The 19,390-nt window shown below is 45.3% G+C and overlaps 1 protein-coding gene across 2 annotated transcripts in view; it reads right to left on the bottom strand.

Moving 5' to 3' along the window:
• The window catches only part of plpp3 (phospholipid phosphatase 3), an 86,872-nt gene that overhangs the window by 19,952 nt on the left and 47,530 nt on the right, over nucleotides 1-19,390 (bottom strand). For both annotated transcript variants that reach the window (XM_034180444.1, XM_034180445.1), the window contains exon 6: nucleotides 6,341-6,517. In XM_034180444.1, the coding sequence (XP_034036335.1) occupies nucleotides 6,341-6,517 (177 nt within the window). The remainder of the gene's footprint in view (nucleotides 1-6,340; nucleotides 6,518-19,390) is intronic.

Raw genomic sequence — 19,390 nt, 5'->3', positions numbered from 1 at the left:
TCAATGGAGACCTACATCCGGGACTCTTTGGCTGCCGGGTTGATCCGGAATTCCACCTCCCCGATGGGTGCGGGTTTCTTTTTTGTGGGGAAAAAGGATGGCGGATTACGTCCATGCATTGATTACAGGGGGCTGAACGAAGTCACGGTTCGTAACCGATACCCCTTACCCTTGTTGGATTCGGTGTTCACGCCCCTGCATGGAGCCAAGATATTCACCAAGCTTGATCTTAGGAATGCGTATCACCTGGTTCGGATCCGGAAGGGAGACGAGTGGAAGACGGCATTTAACACCCCGTTGGGTCATTTTGAGTACCTGGTCATGCCGTTCGGTCTTACAAATGCTCCCGCGACGTTCCAAGCATTGGTTAATGATGTCTTGCGGGACTTCCTGCACCGATTCGTCTTCGTATATCTAGACGACATACTCATCTTTTCTCCGGATCCTGAGACTCATGTCCGACATGTACGTCAGGTCCTGCAGCGGTTATTGGAGAACCGGCTGTTTGTTAAGGGCGAGAAGTGTGGGTTTCACCGCACCTCTTTGTCCTTCCTGGGGTTCATCATCTCCCCCAACTCCGTCGCTCCTGATCCGGCCAAGGTTGCAGCGGTGAGAGACTGGCCCCAACCCACAAGCCGTAGGAAGCTGCAACAGTTCCTCGGCTTTGCAAATTTCTACAGGAGGTTCATTAAGGGCTACAGCCAGGTTGTTAGCCCCCTGACAGCCCTGACCTCACCAAAAGTCCCCTTCACCTGGTCGGATCGTTGCGATGCCGCGTTCAAGGAGTTGAAACGGCGCTTCTCGTCTGCACCCGTTCTGGTGCAGCCCGATCCTAGTCGCCAGTTAGTGGTTGAGGTGGACGCCTCGGACTCAGGGATAGGAGCTGTGCTGTCCCAGAGTGGGAAGACCGATAAGGTCCTTCATCCGTGTGCCTATTTTTCCCGCAGGTTGACCCCGGCTGAACGGAACTATGACGTCGGCAACCGAGAACTCCTTGCGGTGAAAGAGGCTCTTGAAGAGTGGAGACACCTGTTGGAGGGAACGTCCGTGCCATTCACGGTTTTCACTGACCACCGGAACCTGGAATATATCAGGACCGCCAAGCGGCTGAATCCCAGGCAAGCCCGCTGGTCACTGTTCTTCGGCCGTTTTGACTTCCGCATCACCTACCGGCCCGGGACCAAGAACCAGAAGTCGGATGCCTTGTCCCGGGTACACGAAGACGAGGTCAAGGCGGAGTTGTCGGATCCACCGGAACCCATCATCCCGGAGTCCACTATCGTGGCCACCCTCACCTGGGACGTAGAGAGAACCGTCCGGGAGGCCCTGGCACGAAGCCCGGACCCCGGGGCTGGACCAAAGAACAGACTTTACGTCCCACCAGAGGCAAGGGCTGCAGTCCTGGACTTCTGTCACGGCTCTAAGCTCTCCTGTCATCCAGGGGTGCGAAGAACCGTGGCAGTTGTCCGGCAGCGCTTCTGGTGGGCGTCCCTGGAGGCCGACGTCCGGGATTATATCCAGGCCTGCACCACCTGTGCCAGGGGCAAGGCCGACCATCGCAAGGCTCCGGGACTGCTACAGCCGCTGCCCGTGCCTCATCGCCCCTGGTCCCACATCGGCCTGGATTTTGTCACGGGCCTCCCGCCGTCCCAGGGAAACACCGTGATCCTCACGATAGTGGACCGATTCTCCAAGGCGGCCCACTTCGTGGCCCTCCCGAAGCTCCCAACGGCCCAGGAGACAGCGGACCTCCTGGTCCACCACGTCGTCCGCCTGCATGGGATACCATCAGACATCGTCTCCGATCGCGGTCCCCAGTTCTCCTCGCATGTCTGGAGGAGCTTTTGCCGGGAACTGGGGGCCACGGTTAGTCTCTCGTCCGGGTATCACCCCCAGACCAACGGGCAAGCAGAGCGGGCCAATCAAGAAATGGAGCAAACACTGCGTTGTGTGACAGCCGCGCACCCGGCGGCCTGGAGTACTCATCTGGCCTGGATCGAGTACGCCCACAACAGTCAAGTGTCATCAGCCACCGGCCTCTCCCCCTTTGAGGTGTGTTTGGGGTATCAGCCCCCGTTGTTCCCGGTGGTTGAGGGAGAGGTCGGTGTGCCCTCGGTCCAGGCCCACCTGCGGAAGTGCCGTCGGGTGTGGCGTGCCGCCCGTTCTGCTTTGCTGAAGGCCTGGATGAGGGCGAAGACCCATGCAGACCGGCGGCGGACCCCGGCCCCTACGTATCGCCCCGGGCAGGAAGTGTGGTTGTCCACCAAGGACATTCCACTGCAAGTGGCCTCCCCAAAACTCCAAGACAGGTACATAGGTCCGTTTAAAATTCTCAAGGTCATCAATCCCGCCGCAGTGAGGCTTCGGCTTCCAGCCTCACTGCGGATCCATCCAGTATTTCATGTGTCAAAAATCAAGCCCCATCACACGTCGCCCCTCTGTACACCCGGTCCGGCACCACCTCCTGCCCGGATCATCGATGGCGAGCCGGCTTGGACAGTGCGCCGGTTGTTGGACGTCCGACAGATGGGCCGGGGCTTTCAATATCTGGTGGACTGGGAGGGGTACGGTCCCGAAGAACGCTCCTGGGTGAAGAAGAGCTTCATCCTGGACCCGGCCCTCCTGGCCGACTTCTACTGTCGCCACCCGGACAAGCCCGGTCGGGCGCCAGGAGGCGCCCGTTGAGGGGGGGGTCCTGTTGTGTGGGCCGCTGAAGAGGAGGTACTGCTGGCCCACCATCACCAGAGGGCGCCCTGCCTGGAGTGCGGGCTCCAGGCACCAGAGGGCGCCGCTGCCTCACGGGAGCAGCCTCGGTGACAGCTGTCACCCATCACCTGAGACAGCTGACGGCAATCATCAGTGGGGTATATCAGCAGGACGGCATCTCCACCTCATTGCCGAGATATCGTTTCTACCAGAGAGGTAACATATCAAAGCCTACTGAGTACACAGTTTTGACTGAGCTAGTTATTGGTTTACTGTTCCAACGAGAGGTGGAGGTACCTTTCCTGCCGTTCGGAGTTCTGGGTGCAAACGCGCCCCCATCTAACTGTTCTTTTTCCCTCGCCAGCAGTACCAGGTCCGACACGCGGAGGCAGTGGCCACCTGGGAGTTCGGGACTTGGCGGCTCCAGTATTCCCGGGGTCCTGTGGCGGAGGAAGCCGTGTGGTTCCGGTCTTACCTTGGAGAGGCGTCTCCTATCTTCGAGCCTGCCCACACGACACCTTTGTGTATTGACTTTTGCCCATTTCTGTAATTGGTTGTATTCGTTGTGCACATTCACAACAGTAAAGCGTTGTTATTTTGACTTACTCCATTGTCCGTTCATTTGCGCCCCCTGTTGTGGGTCCGTGTTCCTACACTTTCCCAACACTCTATCCGATTAGGGAGACAAGGTTTCTTTCAATAACAAGAACTGTCAAAAAAACTTTCTCGTGTGTGGTTGGAATTGTGTGGCGATAGGAATCGCCTTTTGAATGCTTGAAAAAATCAAATAATAGTGAAACCATGTTCAGTGCGGTGTCATAACGAATCAATCAGTCACTCTGTGAGGCGTCATAACATCCCATCAGTTAGCGGCTTGGTGCAGTGTTATAACAGATCAATCAGTCGCTCCGTGAGACGTCATAACATCAAGCCTGGTTCACATGGCAAGATAATTAGGCCAATATCGGACCTGATCTTCCCCTTCCAACAATCTTAAGTACGCCCCGACCATCGTGATGACGCGAAATCTAATCTTATCAGATAGTCCTGCCATGTGTGGTGTGTTAGAAGGATGTGAGGAGCTAAATGTGACATGCAGCCAAACAGAAAGCGAGGCGTCTGACCTGTGTTGTTTTTACCATGTGGCTGACACCACACACTGTACAACTAAACCTGTCAGATCAATGAGTTTTTTTTATCTCCACGTGTGTGGTCTCTCAGGTTTTGGAAACCTACAGTAAGTAAGTCCCTTCGGCTGCTCCCTTGTTTGCACTCGGGGTCGCCACAGCAAATCCAAGGTGGATCTGCATGTTGAATTGGCACAGGTTTTATGCCGGATGCCCTTCCTGACGCAATTCCACATTATATGGAGAAATGTGGTAGGCGTGGGATTTGAACCCGGAACCTTCTGCACTGTAACCAAGCGCATTAACCACTTGGCCACCACCCCTTTTTGGAAACCTACAGATAATTTTAAAATCCTGCGGTTGACAACACTGTGATATAAGTGTTCGCCAGTAGATGGCAGTGTTTTATGCATTTTGACGTCGGTTATGTCACACGGCCTGAATCACAATTTAACAGATATTTTCGGCTTTTGGAGGAAGCAACCTGGGCTTCTTCTGGCATTTTAACATAAAACAAACAAAATAACAACGTCTATAAACCCAGAGAATATATTCACGAGAGTTTAAGGCACAATATACAAAGAGTTTAATGCTGTTGTCCATGTGGAGCCTGATCACAGCATCTCAAATGCATTTCTCCTGTCGTGAACTTTTATCCAGAATGCACTGCGCACACACCATTTCCACACTAAAACCTTTAAAATTAGTCCAATACTTTAAAACTAAAGCATATCTGATATTTTCACTTTATAAAACTTCAGACATGACGTTAATTTAAATAACTTGTCTGAAATTAGTCTGGTTAAAATTTTAGCCATAAGTTAAAACTGTATGCCTCTGAATGACTTAGGTGATATTGCCAGCATATCACTATGGGGTCAAAAGAAATGAGCTTTTTTCTTCTCTATGACCAGTTCTCCTTTGCCTGCAGAAGATAGAGCGGTTTATTCTAGAAGTAGCTCTACTCTGTGTGTAGAGGATAGAACTGTGCATCTACTACAAAAAGCTATGTCTGCAAAAATGTTAGCGGACTAAAACTTACTGGACCAAAACTTATCAGAAGATAATTGGTCTGATGATGGTTTTCAAAGTTATCTGAAAAGCTAATCTGATAATGAAAACATTAACTTTGATGCTTAGCGGATTAGCGAAACTGTGCCCACAACTGCATTTGAAGCTTCTCAGAGGTGAGAAGCAAGTGTTCTGACTTAAGTTTAATGCTGTAGCCTCACATAAGATCCGAAGAGTTTCACACTTTGTGCCGGCTGCAGTTTTAATGCACATGAACTACCTGGTACCTCTCATCCCCCTGTCAAGTTCATTCCAATCTGCTGCTTACTGAGGAGCAAAACAGCCGAGCTAAAGTGCTCACAGATGTGCCGGGCAACTAAGAAGGGCCGTCACGGATTGTAAAACTAAGCCTCACACTGCCATGATCTGCAGGGGTTTGACTATGATTGTGTGTCTGTGTGCAGATGTGCGTATGTGTGTTGCTCTCTGCTTACGGGAGGGTTGTGGAATAGCTGAGCTGGATTACACTCGCCCAGAGCCAAGATGCACACAAGGCTCCTCTCTGCTGTCACTTCCCTCCCTTCACTCCTCGAGCCAGATCTGCTCGTTCGAGGTCAAGCTCATAAGCTGAGCACATTTCTGAAAACATTCTGAATTTTCCCGTGTCAAAATGCATGACGTCCAAGAGTTACGCCCAGACAGCTCATCCTGCCAGAGCATGTCTAACGTTATAGCTCACGGTTCTTTGCGGATCCATCCAGAACGCTGGCATTCCACCCTCGCTGTGGTGTGCGTCTGCACCGAGGGCTGCCGAGGCGCCACTACTACAGTTTGTTGACTTTTATGAATCTAATCCCGTCCACGTTCAAGATCTGGATCATGTAGAAAGGCGAGGCTTGCAGTTGAATGTGCATGCCGGTCTTTCCATTCTTTTCCCAGAGGCGGCAGAGTTTAGCTGGCTCCTGCTGCGGTGATAGAGCCAGAGCCGCCAAATAAAATCCCAACATAATTAACATCATCATTCCTGTTTCAAAGGCGAATCCGCTCCCTACATGTTTTTCCTTTCTTTTTACACTCCCTCCACTTTCCTTTCTACCCGAATTTAATTTTCCTTGGCTCCGTCGAGCTTAGCGTAATGATGAGGGTTACGAAAATCATTTGGCAACTACTGTGACAATATGTCCCAAAAGCAGTGAAAAAGGTTACAGAATGAGGATTTACAGTAATACAAAGACACACACACACACACACACATACTGGGGCCTGACTCCAAGTAATGTGTTATTCATTAAAGGGGATCAGAATCTCTTCACTTTGCTGTTTGCTCCATTTCTGAGTTCAACAAAAAAGCAACAGGGAGCAAAAATCAAACAGGAGAGTTTAGGGAGGCAAACTTTGAAGGATACTCCAAGTGAATTAAAGAATTAAACAATGCTTAGCCATGACAAATGCATTATACTGTATTACATTTGTGTTTGTGTGTGTAATACACTCACTATGCAGTAAGCCACCAGGGCTCCCTGTATAAAGCCTGCCAGGACATCAGTCGGGTGGTGCTTGTGGTCGGAGACACGAGACAGACCAGTGTAAAAGGCCATCATTAACAGGGTGAACTGGAGTAAAGGGCGGAGGAGACGAGCGCCACGCCATGTGAACCTGGACTGGAGATAGAACTGCAAGGTTGTGGGAGAAAGAGAGTGGAAACAAAGGCAGGAAAAGATCATATTATTTAATTTTTCAAAACATCTTGTTGACCAAATTCAACTTTAACAGAAGATAATTCACAATTCAGAGCATGAAGATATAAAATGCTAAATGTTAAAAAATTGCAAATGCTAAAGCAGTTGTTTTTTGCATTTGCAATGTGATATTTTATTTCTTTTCTGTTCTTCACCACAGAACCTGAATGCATCATCCAGCGACATTGTTCGATCACTTGCTCTACAGACATGTTGTATGAAACACTGAAAAGATGCAACTTTAAAAAAAATAATGATGGATTGTCAGTTCCAGCAATGTTTCAATTGTCAAGAAGTTCATCGGAATTTTTTTAACCCTTTAGAAAATGGTTTCCAGCAACGTTATTTGTCTGCTAAGTGTCTACACGTTGGGTTCAAACAATAAAATGATGACTATGGACCAGTGATACATGGACAGATCTGAAATTGCCTGCAGTCACCTGGAGTCACAAACAAACACAAAACGTCTCAATGATATTCAGGCCATTTGTAGGCAGGTAAATTTTAAGCAAGTTAATGAAATATTACTTAAAGGCTAATATCAGTGTCTAACAAATAAGTATTTTCTTAATAATCATTGGTTCAACAACTCCAACACTTGCGTGATGGGAGCACGTAAATAGACACTGTGGGATAAGTTGAAGATGAGAGAATTGAAAACAACAGTCTTCAAGAGATGACATATCCCCTGGATCTGGACCCCACAAATCAGTAATACAAAGTGACGATCACCCAAGTACACCCTTATGCTAAATATGAATAAAATTGTTCAACTGGTTCTTGAGATATCACTCTAACAATGGTGGCAATGACAATATCTTGAATATCTCGCTGTGACCTTGAAATTGACCCCAAAGTTACCCCAATCAACTGGTGTTGGGGATCATCCAAGTACACCCTTATGCTAAATATGAATGAAATTGGTCAACTGGTCCTTGACATATCGCACAAACAAGCGAAAACAGATGCACAGATGGACATGCTGAATGCTATATCCCCCCCACCCCATATTTCATACTGGGTGGGAAATAAAAATGCACACCTCAAAGAAAAGTAAACTCCAGGAGATGCTGTTCATGAAGATAACAGCAGCGGGCGGTAATGTTTTGTGCTCTAATTGTTATGCGGGTGGGACATCACATTGTTTTTATTCATATTTGCGGTTTGAGTCACAGTCGGGTTAAATTAAAGCATCGGTTGAGTTTGGGTCACTGCTGAATGCGCCTGTGTATCACCGCTGTGGTCCTTTAGGAATTAAAAGGATTTTATTCTAAAAAGAAAAGGTGAGAGCTTTTATGTCTATCTAGAAAAGTGAAAAGTGCTGCCCTGACACACCAGTGTCAACAATTTTATAAAGTTTAAAAAACAACACTGAGTTAAACATTGTGAGTACACTTTGATAGTAACATGATTTGAAACACTGCATGTAGTAAAACAAATTACATGTGTGACAAAGCATAAGAAATGGAAAACAAAGAGCACTGCCAATCTACATAAAATTACCTTCTAAAGATTAGCAGTTAGAGTTTAAAGAAAACAAATCAATGTTGCATATTTAATCAGGTTATTTTTTTTTAAAGTAGACCTGCATTGAAATAAATGTGGTCAGATTTCAGAAAGAAATAGCTGATATGTATTTATAAGACCCTTGTGAATGCAGTAAAGTAAATCTGTAAGCCCAAATTTGTAATTCAGCGGAGAAATCTTTGTTTAGAAATGACAAATTTGCAGCTAAAATTTAGCCCTCTGTGAAAACAGTTTGTACAGCCGTATCATTTCCATGACGTCAGGGACAAGACGACGCGCTCCCGCCTTCAGTCCGATCCCGCATTGAAATTGATTTTATCTGTTAGTAATGTTACTTATACACGTCCTGGTTTCAACATCCAAAAGTAAGCTGTAATGAATGTGAGATACAGATCTGTGTGCTCAGATCAGCAACGACATCGACAGCGGGCGCCGTTCTTCCTCTCCCGCTCTCTGCCTCCGCTACGCTCGCTGTTTTAATGCGAAGCGGCCGGTACACCTGTTGCTGCAAGGACAAACTTCTTGCAGCAAAATCCACAGCACCCCACGTCTCGGCAATCGGAGCCCCAGAGCTCCATGGATGCTGAGAGAGGTTTATATATTTTTAATGACTGGGATTCTTTGCGGGTCTCGCCTCCATATCCCGCGATGGTACCAGAGGCGAAAGACAGTAGATTTTCATTGCGACACCACTCAATCAAACGGGCGTATGAAAAAGTCCCCCAAAATAATTTTCAAGCACAAATAAAAGAAATGCGTACTCACCAAACGTGCCACAAGACAATATAAAGTTTTAAAAAAAGTAGATCCTTCCGTATAAGACATGAAAAAGGTGCAGATGCAAACTGACGTAAATCCACAAATTACAACTGGCGCAATGCATGCTGGGAGAGGGTCTTGTCCGTGACGTCTCGGCAGCGTCCATGATGAGAGGGACAATTTGCGGAGGGCTAAATGTTAGCTGTAAATTTGTCATTTTCAAATGAAGATTTCTCCATTGAATGACAGATCTGGGCTTCCAGATTTACTTTACTACATTCAGAAGGATCTCATGTGTAAATGTAAGTCATTTTTTGTTCAAAAAATCTGACTGCATTTTTTTCAATGCAGGTCTCCTTTAAGTAAGTAGAGGAAATTTTGGGATTTGGGGGGAAAACCAAACATTTAGCCTGTAATGAAGGTGGCTGACGCCTTTTTTCCCTTGTCTACCTTTACATATTGAGAACACATCTGCAGATCATTAGTCTGTACACAACACATGCTTTTGCAAACACAGCACTGTGGATCTTCATGTTTCATCTGCTCTGGTTTAGGTCGGCCACAGTCAGTCACCCTCTCACTTACATTTTTTTCTTTCACACTGATCACCTCCATGTCCTCCTGTACTACATCCAGAATCCTCTTCCTTGGCCTTTTTATTGTTCTCTTGCCTGGTGGCTCTATTTTCAGCATACTTCTCCCAATACTTCTCCCTCCTCTGCATGTTGGCATTGTTTACTGCGACCCCAAATCTTCCTATCTGTGCTGTCCCTCTGATGTGTTCATTTCTATTCCTGTTCATCACTGTCACTTTCAATGAAAATCACACCATCTTCAGCTCTGCCTCCTGTCATTTTTTTTTTTTTTTTACCAAAGACCAAAATATGGCCATCGGGTATTGCAAAGACTGCAATCCATCTGTCTGTGCTCACCATAACTCCAGTCCTATTGCTGCCAGGTCTTCAAATTCACAGGGAGCATTCTTAGGACACAGACCTCAGACAAGTTCAAAGATGAGTAATCTTGACCTATTCAAAGGAGTCAAAAGATCATATTCTTTCTACGCACCCTTTCACTGATTACATGCTCATACAACTGAGGATATTTTAGCATTGCACTATATTTCTTTTTTCTTTTTCTTCTTCTTCTCACCATATCTGCATATATTGTGATGGCATATGCCAAACTGGCAGAACCATATATATATATACGTGGTGTGTCCATAAAGTAACGGTCCTTTTTATTTTTTTTTTAAACTATATGGATTTCATTCATATGTTTTTACATCAGACATGCTTGAACCCTTGTGCACATGCGTGAGTTTTTCCAGGCCTGTCGGTGACGTCATTCGCCTGTGAGCACGCCTTGTGGAAGGAGTGTTCCCGCCCCCTTGTCGGATTTTCTTTGTCTGGAAATGGCGGAATGAAAAGGACTTTTTTCCATCAGAATTTTTTCAGAAGCTGTTAGAGACTGGCACCTGGAAACCATTCGAAAAAGTTATCTGGCTTTTGGTGAAAATTTTACGGGCTTCACAGAGCATAAGGACTTTAACTACAGCTTTAAGGACCCCTTTAAGGACGGTCGGTGCGCCGCGCTCCGAGCTGCGACGTTGCGGCACAAACCACTGGATCATTTCTAAACGGATGGCTCTGTGGATATGAGACCATCGTGTGCTCTTTCTCTGGTTATCACAAGAGCTGGACATCAGCCATTTTCCGGCAGATTTCACTTTTAACAAGAGATTTTGTCATGGAAAGCCGCGCGGAGGCTTCGCGCGTCACGACCGATTCGCTGATGAATCGAGACAAAGGAACACCTCCGTTTCAGAGTGTTAGAGGACAAGTTTGGACATGCCTATCTCTCCACAAGTTCTCTTATACTCACTCGACTGGTAAGCACTGAAAGCCGAGATAGGCATGTCCAAACTTGTCCTCTAACACTCCGAAATGGAGGTGTTCCTTTGTCTCGCTTCATCAGCGAATCGGTGGTGACGCGCGAAGCCTCCGCGCGGCTTTCCATGACAAAATCTCTTGTTAAAAGTGAAATCTGCCGGAAAATGGCTGATGTCCAGCTCTTGTGATAACCAGAGAAAGAGCACATGACGGTTTCGTATCCACAGAGCCATCCGTTTAGAAATGATCCAGTGGTTTGTGCCACAACGTCGCAGCTCGGAGCGCGGCGCAATGACCGTCCTTAAAGGGGTCCTTAAAGCTGTAGTTAAAGTCCTTATTCTCTGTGAAGCCCGTAAAATTTTCACCAAATGCCAGATAACTTTTTCGAATGGTTTCCAGGTGCCAGTCTCTAACAGCTTCTGAAAAAATTCTGATGGAAAAAAAGTCCTTTTCATTCCGCCATTTCCAGACAATGAAAATCCGACGAGGGGGCGGGACCACTCCTTCCACAAAGCGTGCTCACAGGCGAATGACGTCACCGACAGGCCTGGAAAAACTCACGCATGCGCACGAGGATTCAAGCATGTCTGACGTAAAAACATATGAATGAAATCCATATAGTTTTAAAAAAAAAATAAAAAGGACCGTTACTTTATGGACACACCACGTATATATATATATATATATATATATATATATATATATATATATATATATATATATATATATATATATATATATATATATATATATATGCAATTTGTTCTTGCAAGGCAGACAGTATATAGTGTCCTTGTCCTTCACCTGGCGTTTCGTATGGCTTTCATTCTCCTTCTCTCTAGAGCATACCTCCACCCTCTAGGCTTGCTTTAAAGGAAAAGAAAACCCACTGATAAAATACAGCTGGGAAGATAGACTGCTAGATAGACTGTGTTATAAACTAATGATGGAAATGAAAATAATGAAAATAAGGAGCTCTTACAACTGAAATATCCACCTCGAAAATGGGCATTTAAGCAGAATTAGATGATTTCATAAATGCCGCCACTGACACAATTTTAACCAATCAGAAAAAAAACCCGGATTGCTTGCGGCACTGCTGTGATGTAGCACGAGCACAGAAAGTTACAGATGGCGACCAGGCATTGATGTAAAAATCCTCTCTCCCTCGCTCTCTCTCTCTCTCTCTCTCTCTCTCTCTTCCTTGCTCCCTCTCTCTCCCTCTCTCCTGTTCGGCTGTCCTCTTCAGCTGCACAGCCTCAACACAGCCTCAACACATTGAAGCGGCTGATTTTCAGTAACAATTCAGTACCATTTTTCAGAAAATCCGTGCTCTGCAGCATAGACCATTTGAACCCGAGAGCCGGGTGGAAATTTTCCGTTACCGGTGGATTAAAACTCATTTCTGGTGCGGGCTCGCAGAACAAATATCTCGCCTTCAGAGCAGAAACCGCCCACTCCCCCTCCCCTCCTCTCGTTCAGCAGTAAACAGAGCAAACAGCAGGCAGCACGAGAGAGGTTTCACAGACGTGGTTTCTCTCCAGTATCGGAAAATCCCGCAGGTTGGATCGGGAAATTCCGATCTGCAAATTACGTCGGTATCAGAACCCAATACCGACCCGGGATGTTGATTGCCGCTTACGTGCTTAGCCCCTTCTATACTGAAGAGTGACACTGGTAGAGTTGTGAACCTCTGTGCCCATGTGACGTCACACATTGCTGTTATAGCAGCCGGCATGGCCACCTGCTGGTGGCTTTAGATCAGCCATACAGAAATGCTCTTAACTTTAACATAAATGATCACACATGCCTACAACTTTTCAATTGGGCTCTCAATATCATAATCTGCCAACCCAATTGTAAATTATCAATGGGTTTTCTTTTCCTTTAACCTGAACCCTACTGTCACGACATATCAAAATGCCATCCGCACACATCTTCGTCCATGAAGATTCCCACCGATTTCATCTGTCCATTATGTTTATAATTAAAGGACTCAGAGCCAATACTTGACTGCAATTTGACTTTTCTGGCATCTTCATGAAAAAGCAGCGCAGTCTCATTTTTTTTTTGTGCTCACGTGACGAAATGAGTCAAATTTTCATGACGGGGTTTCTTTTAACTCACGATTCCTAACCCTACCCCCAACCCTAACCTTAACCATATTCTAATCCTACTCCCCCCCCCCTTCACTTTTAATTTCGTGCAGCCATCAGGGAATGAATTAGAATGAATTTGTGCTGCCGTGACAAAAATAAGGCGCTTTTCGTCACAATATCACAAACCAAAAGATTAATGTATATTTCGTGCTGCTGAATCACGACTTGCCGTGAGACCAGGTTGGAAAAAGGCAGAAAATGACTAACTTCTTCCTGGAATTTAGAGCAACCATTTCTTTGGTTTCATGATTTCTCTCACTTCTCTCATTGTGACAAAGGGTATTTTCCAACTGTCAGTTTTGAATTGAAATTGGTTTTGCAGGCAGCAGCAATTTCCTAGGATAGTCCACAATACTAATATTTTGGAGATCATGTTTCAAATTTGCAGATAACAGAATGTCTCAAAACAGCTATGCTGAGCATTCTTATGCCATTAACATCAAGTAACATCAATCAACAACCCACAGCTGGAATCTCAAGACATCTCGGGTCATTTTACACCTCCACATTGAACCTGTCCATCATCGCTCTACTACACAGCTCACCACAGTCACACTGACCTTCTTGACCACCATAGCATACTTCTCTGCCACTCCTGACTTCATACAGTACAATACTACAACTTCTCTGTCAACACTTCATCATAAGTTTTCTCTAAATTCACAAACGCACAGTGCAACTCCTTCTGGTTGTCTGTGTATTGTACAGCACTGTAGAGCATCTGTTGTGCTCTTTGTCAGTGTGAAACCACACTAACCTCTCCGCGCAGCCTAGTTTCCACTACTCTGAACCATAACTTCATGCTGTGGCTGATGGATGTTTTGCTCCTGTAGTTACTGGAGCTCTGTATTTCACCCTTATTGTTAAAATGTGGTGCCAGTACACTTCTCATCTCCTCTCACTGGTTAAAAACGGTCTCTCCTAAACATCTCCATGCTTCCACTGGCATGTCATGTAGACCAACAGTCTTTCCACTCTTCATCTTCTTCACAGCTGTCCTCACTTCATCCTTACTAAGCTGTCACTCTGTTCACATCATCCATCCTTCTCTCATTTTTTTCATTCATCACCTTGTCAAAGTATTCCCTCCACCATCTCAACACTCTCTCTTACTTGTCCTTTTTTTCCATCTGCATATTTATCCTGCATATTGTTTCCAGCTTGGTGCCTCTGTCTAGCCAATCAATGCAAGTCCCATTCTTACGCCATACACATTTTAATCTTTGCCACCGCACTCTTCACCGTACGATGTATCTCCTTGTGCCGTGTGTATTTTCTTTATCTTTCTGTCTTATAATTTCCAGTACTTTTTCCATTTGACCATAGTGTCCTTACCTTCCTTGCTATGTTCCAAAGTCACAACCAGCACCTACCTACCTAGCTGCCGCATCACTTCCACAGTTGTTGTCCAGTGGTCCCTCATCTCTTCACCTCCTCCCTGAAATTTACACAACAGTCTTCCTCCTTCAGGATCCACCACCTGATTTTAGGTTCAGCACTTACTCACTTCCTCAGCTCCAAAGTCATCTTCAAAACTACCATCTGATTCTGTCTAACTACCTGTCAGGGTCAAAGGGATAATACCCTTCAGCAAGTGAACCTACATATTTCACAACCTACATATTTGTACGATAACTTCACTAATAAAGCATTAGACATACTTTACAGAGAATAGAAGTAACAGTTAGTGCAAAAGTAGTCAAAAAACACCTTCAAAACTGGACGTTTGTCTAAGTGGGTTTGGGGAGCATTCTGTCCCCTCGCTTCTCTGACTGTGCCATTGCACAGTCTGTGTAGAACAGTGGTGTCCAAAGACATTCCAGAAAAGGCCAAGAGGGTGCAGATTTTCTTTGCAGCCACTGAGTCCAGCAGGTGATTCCACTGATTAACGTCACTTTGAGCAGATGGGATGAGTTCATCATCAGTGAAATCACCTGCTGGACTCAGTGGCTGCAAAGAAAATCTGCACCCTCTTGGCCGTTTCTGGAATGTCTTTGGACACCACTGGTGTAGAAACAATGACGAGAAGAGAAAGCGCTGATTACAGGTAAGAAGGTTTTATCAAATGTGCCATCCTCAGAAACAGACAGGCCTATTTGAAAGAAAAAAAATGTAAATATGGCGCGTCCAGAAAGTATTCACAGCACATTACTTTTTCCACATTTGGTTATGTTACAGCCTTATTCCAAAATGGAGTAATAATTTTTTTTCCTTGAAAATTCTACACACATTTATCTTTTGGTAGTTTTGCACATTCCTCTTTGTAGCACCTCTCAAGCTCCATCAGGTTGGATGGGGAGCGTCGGTGCGCAGACATTTTCAGATCTCTCCAGAGATGTTCAACTGGATTCAAGTCTGGGCTCTGGCTGGGCCACTCAAGGACATTCGCAGAGTTGTCCTGAGGCCACTCCTTTGATATCTTGGCCGTGTGTTTAGGGTCATTGTCCTGCTGAAAGATGAACCATCACCCCAGTCTGAGGTTATGAATGCTCTGGAGCAGGTTTTCATCCAGGATGTCTCTGTATGTTGCTGCATTCATTTTTCCCTCAATCAACTAGTCTCCTTGACTAGTCTCCCTGAAAAACATCCCAACAGCATGATGCTGCCACCACTATGCTTCACTGTAAGGCTGGTATTGGTGAGGTGATGAACGGTGCCTGGTTTCAATCTTTGTTTCATTAGACAAGAAAATTTTTGTTTTTCATGATCTGAGAGTCCTTCAGGTGCATTTTGGCAAACTGCAGGCAGGCTGCCATGTACTATTTACTAAGGAGTGGCTTCGGTATGGCCACTCTACCATACAGGCCTGATTAATGGATTGTTTCAGAGATGGTTGTCCTTCTGGAAGATTCTCCTCTCTCCACAGAGGACTGTTGGAGTTCTAACAGTGTGACCATCTGTTTCCTGGTCACCTCCCTAACTAAGGCCCTTCTCTCCCATTCTCTCAGTTTACTCGGGTGGCCAGCTTATATACGGGACCTTACATGTAAACAGGTGTGTATCTTTCCAAATCATGTCCAGTCAACTCAGGTGGACTCCAATTAAGCTGAAGAAACATCTCATGGATGATTAGTGGAAACAGGATTTTGATCTTCATGGCAAAGGTTGTGAATACTTATGTACATGTGATTTCTTAGTTTTTTAACAAATTTGCAAAAATTAAAAAGAAAAAAACCTTTTCACATTGTCATTATGGGGTACTGTGTGTAGTATTTTGAGAAAAAAAATGAATTTCATCCATTTTGGAATAAGGCTATAACATAAAAATGTGGAAGAAGTGTAGCGGTCAGGATGCATGGTATTTTTATAAACTCACCGCAGATATGCTGCTGTTTCTCATTGCTTCTCCATCACATTCTGAAACATAGTGAGATGATGCACGCTGTGTATGTTCAACTTAAAGCACTTGGAGCTGCTGCACAAAAAAAGTGAAGTAGCTGCTCGCGATATCCAGAGCTGATATATGGAAAACACAGGGATGGGAATACTGGTACACAGTATACCAGATGTGTTAGACCAGTGTTTCAATGATACCGCAAACCAGAGGTGGGAGGAAGTCACCATCAAGTCACTCTCAAGTCATGAATCAGTAGGTCCCAAGTCAAGTCTCAAGTCATAATGACCACCAACTGTTTGCAAGCTGACTTGAGACTTGCAGATTGATGACTTGAGAATGACTTGACAGTGATTCGTCCCACCTCTGACGCACGCCGATATAAACCCTGAATCCTTGTCATGTTGTTAATGCCATCAGCATCACAAATGTAGCTATATTCCACTCCCAGGAATGAAGTGACGCCTTTACCCACCTGACTCGTGGTTTTAATAAAAGTGAAAATATTTATCATGCACCACGTTGCCTTTTTAACTTTGCACCTGCAGCATAAGTGTGTGTTACAACTCTCTGAGAGGTCTAGACTGAATCAAAGCGGGCAGGCTGGCCAGACGCACCGAGAAACACACACCATCTCCACAACACACATGCTACAGTCCTAAGACCTGGACATGACTGAGTCACGCTTCAACATCCCAGCTGTAAAAACAGCCGAACCACAGGAAGCCACTGGAACACACACGGACACACATCTACACACACTGCCATGCACGCTTCAATATGTTGCTGGGATGAACTCAAAACCCTCTGTTAGAGTAAACACAAGACATGCGGATGAAGCTTCCCCCCCGGTAGACCATTTTCTGGGTCATGATAAAGAGTGCCAGGAACCAAAACAGGAACAGCTAAGGTCAATTTCAGTCATTCACATGAGTGCAAAAGTGCGCAGAGCCTCTTATTCTACCTCTTACCCACATTCACATCACAGACGGTGGCACAGATGTGGGTTCAAGCTGGATTTCTGAGACATCCTGTGTTCCTGCCTTTTCTTCCTGAGCCTCACACCCAGAGACAGAGGTTCTGGGAGGGGCATTCTTAACCAAGGTCTTCCCAGTCCAAACATCCAGACTTGCATAGTATAATCAGTTGGGCTAACAATACCTACAGACAGCCACAGTGCCTCCCAGCAACCCCCACCCAGTATGAGTCCCCGTAGGTGTGGACATAAAGCTCTCTCACACTTCCTCTACGACATGTTATCATTGTTCTTGTCTTTAAGGAAGGAGAGGAAAGGATCCCTCCCATCCCTTCTGGGCAACCTCTCTCTTCTCTAGAATGGATGTTTAGACGTCAGGCTTCCTCTGCAATGGTTCTCAGGTGGTGGGTAGGAATTACTGATAAAGTGCTTTTGTCTGCAGCAAACGCAACTTCCGAACGCCCTTCACCTTCACATCCTCAAACCCTCAATTTAATCTTGCTGTGACCGAGTGAAACTGAGTACTTGAACTTAGCCAAAACAAAAAGTTACAATGACCTGCCAATCAGCTGGGCCATATCTAACTATCTCACCGTGCAGAACTGGGAGAAAACCCAAATAATCTGTTCAGCAGACACATGTACGCACACAATCATGATAAGCAATCTAGAGGTTTGATGACCTTCTGAAATGTCAACGTCCATTTGTTCCGCATTATGTCCAGCCCAGAGTTAAACGCACCCTCGAGCATCTGTCTTTGTGAGGCGAGTGTGTCCCAAAAGGTCAGATCTGAGAAAAACAAACAAGAAAACGCAACAACAAAAGCTCCCAGCTGAAACTAGTGACAGAGACAGAAACGAGCGACACAAAGTCTGGTGGTTTTGAAAGGAATGCAGCTCATTCATATGAGATCTCTCTCTCTTTCTTTCCACTCTGATTCAAATTAGGTGTTACATTAAGGAAAACAAATGTAACAAAGTGTGAAAGAATGACAATTAGCATTTTACACATCAATGACTTTCCAGCTCTCGTCTCTGATTCACTCCGCGCTGTGACACAAAGGCATAGCTGTGGTTTGGGTCTGTGACATCGCAAACCAACAACAATCAGCCTGAGTGACGGTGCTCAATGTAGAGGGTGTCATACCCACTCATATATTCCACTTCTTACACAGGATCGTGAGGGCCCAGAAATGATGCAGACATCGTTTCACGTTCTGACTGCCCTCCATCACTACAAAGTGCAGAAGTGTCGCATCAGACTAGCGCTCCTAAACCACATCAGTCACTCAGGAAATAAACCTCTTCACAATCACTGTGACAGTTAACTGTTTATAGCAGCTGTGGGAGGCGGGTGGAGATGGGCGACAACCACACTGGAAATGACACTTTCTCCTCAGAAAGAAAGAACAGAGCAGCAACAAGGGAAAGACGGAGGAACAATAAAAGTCTGTATCAGATCAAAGAATGTAAACTTGCTCGTTGCCCGTCCTAGTGGAGAGAATCATCAAACCAAGCTTTACTTGGAGCAACACGAGCATGTTCAACCAAAGTTCCACTTCAGCGTTGTGATGTTTTTAATGTGGTTAATTTTGTCACACATACCCATATAATCACACTTTTAAGTCATTAAAACAAGCAAACATGCCAAACAATCTCCAGTTCTAAATTCTACAAACAAGACTCTTTTTTCTACTGACACCAATAAAATTCCCCTATTTAGCACATTGTCTGATACTGATCCAACAGCTTTAAAAAAAAAAAATTAAATAAGAATGTGTACAATTCAGTAAGTTGAAAGCGTTCCAGCGTGTTTTTTTTTTCAGCTTCGCTTAATGTCATCATTGGATGCTATTGACCTCAGAGGACTGATACATTTTCGATTCAGGAAAGCAGATGTTTATTCAGAAAACCATGTTTTAAGGTCTCACCTATTTCCTCAGATATGGCCATTCATATATTTTCGATGATGACCTCTAACGTGACCTTGCCCTTAGATTAATGGCCACTGAGTTTATCCTCCAAGTCTCATTAAAATTCCAGTTCCAGACCACCTGTGCCCATTCTCCATATAATGTGGAGTTGCATCGGGAAGGGTATAAAACTTAAAGCAGATCAGTATCAATTCAGAGCATAAAGAGGCAAGCTGAAAGAACTTATT

Source organism: Thalassophryne amazonica, chromosome 10, assembly GCF_902500255.1.
Source record: "Thalassophryne amazonica chromosome 10, fThaAma1.1, whole genome shotgun sequence".
Taxonomy (NCBI): Eukaryota; Metazoa; Chordata; class Actinopteri; order Batrachoidiformes; family Batrachoididae; genus Thalassophryne; species Thalassophryne amazonica.
This window is presented reverse-complemented; position numbering and strand designations above follow the sequence as displayed.